We start from the raw sequence: 10885 nt of genomic DNA, 5'->3' as shown, positions 1-10885 counted from the left end.
AGGGTTTTTTTTTTTTCTATGAACTTGCAATAGAATATTGAAATAGGCTGTTCTAGAAAGCCAGAATTAAGATTTGCATTCTTGAGAATTCCGTGTTTTGTAGAAATATCCAAAATGTAGGATGCTCTATATATTCAGAGTTGACTTTTGGTTTTATATTTTCCTGCATTTAGCATGGGAAATAAAGATAATTAAGGTTAAAGATGGTAACTTTTTTTGTTTGCTTAATTTTTATTTTTATAGATGTGTGTGTTGAGGCTTATACAAGTTATTCGATCAGTTGAAAAAATTGAAAAAATCTTAAATTCTCAAAGTTCTAAAGAAACCTCTGCACTAGAAGCAAGCAGGTAAGCATTTTTTTTACTAAGTAGCACATAAATTAATACTTGACATCCAGTCTAATTTGGGGTTTTTTTTTTTTTTAGTTAGAATTCATTTCTGAACAAGAAGAAAATCCAGGTCTGTGCCTTAGTGTTTTTGAATGTAGCTCCAGGAGAGTGGAGCGCATAAAATGGTAAAGTTTATAATACGTCCCTATAAACCCTTTGGTTATAGGCCACAGTTCCCAACACGTCACCTTTCAGGGGGTCAGAGGCAGTGTGCTTCCAGTGGAAAATTTTTATATTTGGAATCACCTTCCCTGAGGACTAGCAAAATCCTGTTGATCTTCAAGGTGTCCCATTCATCTTTCTTAGATTTTCTTTTGTAGACATGCCCAGAGTATTACAACATTATCAACATTATATCATTATGAAACAGTATAGGACACATTTAGTTGAAATTTATAAACAGGAAAGAAAAAGCGTATGAAATAAGACAAAGATAATGGCTCTCTTTGTTATACTGTGACTGTCTTATTCCCCTCCTGGTGTGAATTTCCGATCAGCCAGGTAGATGAGTGACTCAGAAAATGAGTTATTAGATCGTGTTAAGGCCAGTGGGATGCAGTGTGGTGCAGTGGGGAGAACACAGGCTTGTCCTGCACGTAGCAGCTGGGCCACGCGAGTCAAGGTCGCCCGGTGCCCTGTGTCCTCTATAATGTAAAACTAACAGTCACTCCACCTACAGGCTTGTCTCGACCACTGAGATACGCTCAGCCGTACCTGGCATACACAGGCCCTCATACGGGTCAAATTTCGGTCTAACAGGAGCTTTTTTTAAAATCACATTGATAGCTGTAATATTTTTCCATGAGTAATATTGGATAAACTGCTGCAAAACCAACCAAATCCAAATTGAATGGGCCCATAGTTCAAAGGCTTGGTCATCCTTTAAAGGCATGTTGCATTTCTTAATTTTAGGAATTAAGGTTTTCGATTTGGAAGGGACTTTAGAGACCATAGGCTCCACACCTCTGATGATGTAGATTAAGAACAGAGACATCCCAAAGGAAGCGATTCTCGGGTCCGAGGTCTCTGCCTCCTTTCATATCAAGGCTTGTAACTAAGTGGTCAGTCCCTGCCGTGTTTGTGTCTTCAGCCCGTTGCACTAGTGCTTCTGCCCCCGGTCCCGCACACTTGGCAGAGACTCGGTGAGCGTCTGTTCTGAGCAATCCGGGGGGGGGGGCCTGTGTGTCTCCAGCTGCCCCGCTTTGCTATGCCCTTGGCAGTGCTCACGACCCCTCCAGCCGTGTCCTCGTTCGGCCCCTGGGAAGCCTGCCTTCCAGTGTTCTTCCCATGTTTGCCATTCCTGCTGGGCTCCTCTGGTAGAAACACCTCAGTGATCTCTGTTCCCATAACCGTGTCCCCTTGCAGTGCTGTCTTTGATAGACGTTCTGCTGGCTCTTGCTCAGAATTACCTTTGAGGATTTTTTTTCTTGAGAAGAGCAGCTCTGAGCCCTAGAGTAAGGAAAAGCCAGAGCGGCCTCAGTGCGTAGTAAATACATCATGCTTGCCAGGCCAAGAAACATTGAGGTAAGGATCAATACGAAATGCACACGAGGTTAGTCAGTAGAGTCAGGGATTAGGTTTCGGGCTCGGTCGTGCCAGGCGCTTGCTTTCCCTACACACTAGTTCGGATGCTTCGGGACTGGGTGCACCGCCGCTGGGCTCCATACATTCTGTGTTTCCTTATGATGCAGGTCTTCCCCTCACTACCTCACTGCTCATCATCAGATGTAGGGTGCCTCAGAAAAGCCCAGAGGTGCTTCGGAGGCTTTATAGTTTTTTTTTTTCTTTCACTATTCAGCTTCCTTTTTTTTTTTTTAATTTTATTATGTTATGTTAATCCCCATACAGTACATCATTAGTTTTTGATGTAGTGTTCCATGATTCATTGTTTGCGTATAACACCCAGTGCTCCATGCAGTATGTGCCCTCTTTAGCTTCCTTTTGAGCAGTGTTGACACTTTATAATAATGTGCTTGTGGGGCGGGAGGGAAGTGCATTCATTACACTTGGTGGCAGATTCACAATGAGTGTTTTCTCACTAGCACCCAGAGCATAGAGCTTGCTCTTTCCGCTGTTCGGTAAATGTAAACTTAAAGTCAGCTATTCTGAGGTATTTCATTTATTGCTGCTAGAGGGCCAGTTTTATTTGATTGAGGAGAAAACAGTGGTTGGTACTTTAGAAGAATTAGAGGTGTTTTAGGGGGAGGGAGAATGAGGCAAGCGGAGAAGAGGATTCATGTATGAATGATAGGATAGGGCCAGAGAGAGAGAAGGGGGTTAGAGATGAAGAAGGTCACGAATTGGAGAGCCTGAGGAACGTGGTGGAAACACACAGTTGGACCCACACTGACCTAGAACAGCTCCTGTGGCTGGGGCCGGGCAGCGTCCGTGCTTCTATGGAACGACCCCACCCCCACCCCCCACCCCGCACCTGGAACCTGCTGCACATATAGTTTGTCCTGAAAATTGATGGCCCGCGGGTGCAGGTGCGTTAGCTCCGTAAGGGGGGCCCTGGAAAAACACTGTGAAGAAAGTTACAGCACAGGGGGCGCTAAAGTCTCACCATTGCTAACTGGGTGATGTGGTCTCTCAGAAATTAAACAACTTCGGGAACTACATTTCTACAATTGTCTCTACTAGCCCACTTTGGACTGGACAGATTTTGGAGAGAATTGCCACAGAATTTAACCAGCTACAGTTTCATGCTGTTCAGAGCAAAGGCATGCCTCTTCTGGACAAAGTAAGACCGGTAAGTGTTGATTTAGATTTTCAGTTTGCTGTTTGCGAATTTCCTGGATGATTTTGGTTTAACCCAGCATCGCCCCTGATAATTGCTGCTCTACAAGATTTTGAAGCTAGCTTTGAATTTTTTCTTTCAGTTTCTGTTGCTTGGGACCCTGCTTCCAACGTGTCACGCTATGTAGATTTTGTGTAAAGACACAAGCTTATTCTCCAAACTATACGAGTAAAATTAACTGTGAATTCCATGGAACTTGACACATTATATGATGTAGTCAGAGTTCATTTATCCAAAGCCCTTGACTGGGTTTAAATGCACCCTTGTCCGATTTACTCTGTGGCTTAAGAGGAAAATAACTTTTTGTCCTTCGGTAATTCTGTCTAAACTTTCCTTTGATGAAGCAAAGATTTACTTACAAAGAAATCGTGGGGAGAAGAGATTTGTTGCTACTCTCCAGGAAATGTTACTATTTTAATCTTACATATATTCTGGTAGAATAAGAGGTTCGCTTTATATATATATATATCTATCATATATATATATATATATATATATATGAATTTTTAGAAACTGTTCTCCCTGGAGCTTTCTTGACTTGTCTCTTTGTTCTTGCAGCGTATAGCTGGCATTACGGCCATGTTACAGCAGAGCCTGGAAGGCCTGCTGTTAGAAGGTCTTCAGACTTCGAATGTTGATATAATACGGCACTGCTTACGGACCTATGCCACGATTGACAAGACGCGGGACGCAGAGGCATTAGTTGGTCAAGTACTGGTGAAACCATACATGGATGAGGTGTGTGCACCTCATGTTCTTCGTGCAGCAGACACTCACAGATCGTCTGTTCTGACTTCCATTCTTCCCTGGGTGTGAGAGAGATAGATCAGGGATCTGTCTGTGAAGATTCTCCTGGGTACTGCACTTCCGGTTGGAAGAAAGGGTCGGTCCCTGTTGGTTATCGTCAGCATGGCAGGAATCAGGCATGCGCTCTGGTATCTTCTAGTGATGCCAGAGCTCGGGGATCGTCTTAATTTCGTAGGGGTGGGGGTCTTGCCTAGGAAGAAGGTATGGATCAGAACATTTTCAGGTCAGTTTTAAGTTCTGTAAATTATATGTCAATGAAATTGCTGAAAAGCATGTTTGCACTGCTGGGGTCGAATAGAACAGTTAGGCAGATGACCCCACTGCGGCACACGTGCCTGCTGGAGGACCTGGAAGACATCCCTGTGAGCATGGAAAGTCTGTGAGGGGAGATGTCTTCACAGAATAGATTTGGCCTAAGTCTTGAAAACTGTGGAGGAGTTTGCCAGGCCAGGAGGGTGGGAGGGAGGGAATATTCAAAGATAAAGGGCTTTTATGGGCAAGTTAGCAGGGTAGTACCTTAAACACAGAACTTGGTTACCCATTGTCCTTGACCTATGAGGGAGTAAGGATATCCTGCCCCTGAGCAGCCAGAGTATAGGCTGCTCCATATGGAGTTGCCAGCACTCCACAATTTCCGACTTAGTGTCAGTTTCATCTGGTTCAAGCTGATAGAAGTCATGAAGCCAGTCCTCAGTGTTTGAGGACTTTCTTCCAGTCACTTGCCAGTGGGAGTGTTCTTTCCGTCCAGTGAGTACAAAGCTACCCACCATGACTTCAGGATGAAAGTCTTCCAGTTTTAAAACGGGACAGTGAATCCCATTGATGAAAGTGAAATTGAAGGATTAATTTCAGTAATCCTCTCAGCTTCATTAGGATTACTAAAAATAAATGATCTGTCAATTCTTTGTGTGTATCCTATTATATTTCATAGCCATCTCTAGGGGGGTGAAAAAGATTGTTATTCTTTATCACTAAGTGAAAATATTTTAGTTACTAACTTATGCCTTTTTCATTGAACTGAATCGAATGTGCTAAATTAGGGAAGTACTTTAAGTTTCAGTGGCATGTTAAATGAACCATGGCCACGTTTGTATTTTAAGTTTGTATGCTTGTCATTCACCTCCTGAAACTCAACCTTACCACAAAAAATAAAACACTAAAGCAAAATAAAATGTGTTTTCTTCCATCACTCTCTGTCTCAACCCTTTCCCTAATCTGGAGATGGTAGATGACAAGGCCAAGGTGAAGACGATACAGAGCTGTTGTCTGGGGACACAGTGTTTTGCTTTCAAGCTCAGAAGGGAAGCAGATTGTGTGTGATATTTCAGCTTCAGGCCAGTCTCTGTCACCCAGCCTTTGTGTCCCCCAGGGTCAGAACTGTGTCCCCTGCTCCTAGGACCTAGATTTTAGTGCAGCTGTTACCCCCTGTATAGAAAGCATGTCAGGTGGGGAGGAGGAATGAGGACGCGTATTTGTAAGGTTTTCTTTATTCTTTTTTCTGTAGTGTACAGTTCATACTTCTCTTTTAGGTGCTTTAAAAAAAATGCTCTTCCTTCCAATAGGTGATCGTAGAGCAGATTGTCGAGTCTCATCCGAACGGCCTTCAGATCATGTATGATAAGCTCCTGGGGTTTGTTCCTCACCACTGCCGCCTTCTTCGAGAAGTCACAGGAGGAACCATCTCAAGGTGATGGAAACTGCTGTGCTTGCACCTCAGCTCCGTTTAGTAACCGCCCGTTAGCTCCTAGTGGGCTGCTGATCATTGGCTATCTTGTCTGAACTGGGAACGTGGGCACTTTCCTGTTTGTTACCAGTGCCGTGAGGCGGGTATCGCTAGCCTGGGTTTACAGGGAAGGAAACTAACAGTGGGATGAATCTTGAAGGTTACATTTCTCGGACCCCAGAGCCTCTACTTTTCCCTTCTCTACACTTTCTCCTTCATCAGGTTCGAAATCAAGATTCGTTTCCTTCCATTATTCTGATGTCATCATCTGTCTAGAAATACCAATTCAGTTTAATTCAACAAGTTTTATACTGATTGTGATTAAAGTCATGTTCGGTTTTCCCTCCCTCTCTTATTTCATTTCCATGGCTTTCCAGTTCTGTTTCCTGAATACCCCATTACCTTCAACCATCACCAGTACAGACTTTTGTCGTTGTCTTTTGTCCAGGATAGCAGGCTCTCCCCACCTGGTCTCCCTGGCTCCACCTGTCCTTCTTCATTGCAACCCTTGGCTGTCCCATCTGCCCAGAACTCTGCTGCCTTCCTAAGTCTTTCGTGGCTTCTCATCGCTCATAGAGGAACATCCAGTCTTCCTTGCGCAGCCTGTGAGGCCCTTGATGCTCTGGTCTTCGGTGGTTCTCCACTGTAAAACTTTCTACTGTGAAACTTTCCCCCATACCACTATGGTTCCCGGTCAGACAGTAGCACTTGATCTTCCCTAACACACCTTGTACAGAAGAACCCTGGCTTCACATTGGTTCCACTTATGTTTTTTTGACTTTTTACAATGGTGTAAAAGTGATATGCATTCAGTAAAAACCGTACTTCAAATTTTGACTGTGGATCTTTTCCCGGGCTAGTGATCTGCAGTAGGATCTTCTCTCGTGATGCTGGGCAGGGGCAGCAAGCGCAGCTCCCAGGCAGCCACGCCGTCACGAGGATCAACAACCAACACACTTAAACCATCCTGTTTCTTGCTTTCAGTGCAGTGTTTAGTAAATTACATGAGATATCAGATATTTTATTGTGAAATAGGTTTTGTGTTAGATGATTTTGCCCAACTGTACAATACTGTAAGTGTTCTGAGCACATTTAAGGTAGGCTGGGCTGAGCTCTGATGTTTGGTAGGTTAGGTGTATTAAATGCATTTTCAGCTTATGAGATTTCCAACTTAACAGTGGGTTTATTGGGTGCGCCTGGGTGGCTCAGTTGGTTAGGCAACTGTGTTTGGCTTGGGTCATGGTCCCGGAGTCCCGGGATCGAGTCCCGCATCGGGCTCTCTGCTCAGTGTGGAGTCTGCTTCTCCCTCTGACCCTACCCCCTCTTGTGCTCTCTCTCTCTCAAATAAATAAATAAAATAAAATCTTTTAAAAAAAAAACCAAAAAAACAATGGATTTATTAGGAGATACCTGTCACAAGTTGAGGAACATCTGTATTGTGTGCTTCTGTGTTTTCCCTCATTGTCTCCTGCCCTTCCCATTCTCTTTGTCTTTCTGTTGACCTGTCACTCCACATGAAGCTCCAGCTCAGATACCACTCCTTTTTTTTTTTTCAGATTATTTATTTATTTATTAGAGCAAAAACATAGGCAGAGGGAGGGGCAGAGGGAAAAGCAGGGTCCTCACTGAGCAGGGAGCCCAATATGGGGCTCAGTCCCAGGACCCAGGGATCATGACCTGAGCCGAAGGTAGATGCTTAACCTACTGAGCCACCCAGGCGTGCCTGAGATACCACTTCTTTCAAGAGACCATCTTTTATCCTGATGTTCAGCATTAAGCACGTCCTCTGGATTCCAGGGCACATTGGCTTTTACCTCTGTTGAGGACTGATGTCCATAGGCTTAGCTCGTGCTCCCCTTCTGCACTGCCCACACCTGGCGCAGCATCTTCAAGATAGCAACTACCCAGTGTCTGCAAAATGGAAGAATTAATCTATTTTCAGCATTAGAAAGGCTAATGAGGTCCCTAATCTTTATGAAGTAAGCAAGCAATATATTTGGTCTTGAATTTTTGTTCTTTGAAAAGAAAAATCTGAGGTAATAAATATGCCACCTGACCATTGAAGTACCCTATTTCTACTACATGAATTTAGAGAAAGCCTGGTTTTGCCACTTGCATTTAGTAATCATGAAGATTTTGTGGATTTGGATTTCACATAAGAATTTAGAAGTCATGATGTAGGGACACCTGGGTGGTTGTTGGTGGAGCATCTGCCTTCTGCTCAGGTCGGGATCTCAGGGTCCTGGGATCAAGCCCTGTGTCATGCTCTATGCTCAGCGGGGAGTCTGCTGCTCCCTCTGTCCTCTGCCCCGACCCCTGGCTTGTGCTCTCTTGCTCTCAAATAAAATCTTAAAAAAAAAAAAGTCATGATGTAAAATTAAAGAAGCCACAGTTAGGAAACAACCAGTCATTAGATTTGACAGGGCTAGTCTTGGTCCTGAAATATCAAGTTTCAAAGCTTTGCAAGTTCTTCCACAGTTTTCAGTGAGGCAGAATTCACGTAGAAGCCTCAGAAATTTGGGGAATCTATTTTTTTTTATTTAAAGATTTTATTTATTTATGTGAGAGGGAGGGGAGAGAGAGAGAGAGAACGAGAACATGAGCAGAGGGAGAGGGAGAAGCAGACTCCCCGCTGAGCAGGGAGCCCAATGCAGGGCTCGATCCCAGGACCCCGATATCATGACTTGAACCAAAGTCAGATGCTTAACTGATGGAGCCACCCAGGCGCCCCATTGAGAAATCTAAATTGTACCTTGGTAGGTCGTCATTTGCCTTAAGCACCCTGATTATGCTGTCCCCGATCACCCCTTGCTTTAGCTCCTGCCTTCAGGTTTCCACACGCTCGGCTCGGTGCTTCCCTTGTCCATTCTTTTCTTTTTCCCCGTGTCGCATCTGTATGTGCCCTTTATAATCTGGCACCAGCAGCATGCAGAATTTATCTTCCGAAGAATAAGGATTCACTTTTCTCATTTGCCATCTGTTTCAACTGTTAATCTTGAGGATGTAAATTTTCTCTTTGGGGCTTTAAGTAGATATTTAACTTGGGGGATGAGGAGATCTTGTCATTTAATATTGCTTATACTCTGTGCATCTGTAGTTTTAAAATCCTTAATGTTATTCTTTCCTTCTCTAGATACCTTAATAGAGGTAGTTCTTAGTATGAGGGAAAGTATATATACTACCGTGAAGTGTGGCATTGGGTATGTGGGAAGTAGGCATCTTCTTTGCCCTCCCCAGCCCTCCTCCAACCCACCGGTGATTTCTTATCAATACTGAACTATAGTAAGATTGTTTGATATCCCTTTCTGGAAGTGAAGTATAGCTTCCTTGGTAATTTGTCTTTCCTGATAATTTTTGCTAAGCAGGAAAATTATGAAAGCATTTTTCTGTTTATTTTTAATACCAGCATAGTAAATCCCAATTTGCTATCACAACTTAGCTACAAAACTCCCAGTTTTTCTAAAATAAGAACATACACTGAATTGCTGACCATTGTTAAAGAAAATTATCTTAAAATAGAGCATATTAAGCAATATACAACAATCAGAGTGGGTAGTCATCGAGGTGGTATTTGCTTCGAAGATATTTATTTATGTGTCTTTAAGTTCAGTAGAAACTTAAGGAATCTGCCTTATTTACTTATGTATGTAAGCATTACTAACATAGCACTTACTATATGCTAGGCCCCAGCCTAAATGCTTTATAGATATTAACCCATATGATGATCCTATGATACGTATCCTATCATGTCCATCTAAAGATGAAGACAACAAAACATAGAGGTTAAAGGGCCCACGATTTGAACCCAGGCACTCTGGCTCCCAAGTGGATGCTTCATCTCAGCGTTGCTTCTCATCGAAGTCTGTGACTGAAATCCAGAGTCCAGCCTTTTGCTAAAAAATGCAAAATAAAGCATGGACACACAAAAAAACATTAATGTGACAAGTTTTTTGTGTCAGGATTTGTGATCAAGATTTTACATGGAACAGTCCTAGAATTTTAGAACTGAAGGTGATCTTGGAGATAGCTTCATCTTCACAAAGCTGTTAGTAATTGGTAAATTAGCATAATTTACAGCGCTTTAGGGCTTAGCAGTATTAAGATTGAACACAAAGATTGCTTTTCTTGTGTTATTAGACGACTTCTTTTCCAAGATAGAGTGTAAATATGGGAGCCTAATTAGGGGAGGAATCGTGCCAAAGCAATTTGACACCAGCTTTTTCTCCTGTATGATAAATAGAAGAGTTAGGATACAGAGGACATACTGGCTTCAAGGTGAGACTAGGATCAAGGAGTAAAATAGAAGTGTGGGGCTATAAACCAGCTAATTGACAAAGAGAGTTTTTTGTGAAGGTCGAAGTAAGTTTTAGGCTGAGGAACTTTTAGTAAAAACACCACAATAGAATTTCGCCCTTTGTAAATCGAAGAGCACAGTGTATCTGACTGAGATTTTGCTCTTGTCCTACAGTGAAAAAGGCAATACTGTTCCTGGATATGATTTTTTGGTGAACTCTGTCTGGCCAGAGATAGTACGAGGATTAGAAGAAAAGTTGCCTTCTCTTTTTAATCCTGGGAATCCTGATGCATTTCACGAGGTACCTTTTCCTCCATCATCTTGATTCTTGAAGATATTAACCAGAGGCTTGAGACTAATCATGTTTTCTGCATAGTCTTGGTTCTGTGGTTTTTTAAAAAATAAAAATTTGAGTTCGTGAGTGAGCATTTACTTAAAAATTACTTACTCCAAGTAATAGTCTCTGATACTTTTGGGAATAAATATTTTAATTTGAGAATGTGTAGTAAAATCCAGTCTAAACACCGTTGTGACTAGATACATATGTTATTCTCTCACTTTAATGATCCTAAAGATCATTAAAAACCAGTCTCCTTGCAGTTGTTTTCCATGAAAAGTTAGGTTTGCAGATCTGTACTGTATAATGTTTAAGGAAAACAAAAGGTATTGATTGGATTGCAAAATCCTTATTAATTTTTAAAGTTAAGAGAGGCAGACAGTAAGTGTGGTGAACCTGGGGCCTGGTCGACTTCAAAAACAGGTAAGACAACAAATTTGGAGCTTTATTATTCCAGAAATACCACTTCTTCTCTTGACTCATTGTGTGATGTTAACAGTATGTTGAACAATATGATCACTTGGTGTCACTTTCAGTA

General features: G+C 42.4%; 1 protein-coding gene across 2 annotated transcripts in view; it reads left to right on the top strand.

Moving 5' to 3' along the window:
• The window catches only part of COG2 (component of oligomeric golgi complex 2), a 50795-nt gene that overhangs the window by 22461 nt on the left and 17449 nt on the right, over nt 1-10885 (top strand). For both annotated transcript variants that reach the window (XM_044916467.1, XM_021696059.2), the window contains exons 5-9: nt 244-347; nt 3030-3138; nt 3745-3924; nt 5556-5680; nt 10185-10311. In XM_044916467.1, the coding sequence (XP_044772402.1) occupies nt 244-347; nt 3030-3138; nt 3745-3924; nt 5556-5680; nt 10185-10311 (645 nt within the window). The remainder of the gene's footprint in view (nt 1-243; nt 348-3029; nt 3139-3744; nt 3925-5555; nt 5681-10184; nt 10312-10885) is intronic.

The sequence above is a fragment of the Neomonachus schauinslandi genome, chromosome 6 (assembly GCF_002201575.2).
Source record: "Neomonachus schauinslandi chromosome 6, ASM220157v2, whole genome shotgun sequence".
NCBI lineage: Eukaryota > Metazoa > Chordata > Mammalia > Carnivora > Phocidae > Neomonachus > Neomonachus schauinslandi.
This window is presented reverse-complemented; position numbering and strand designations above follow the sequence as displayed.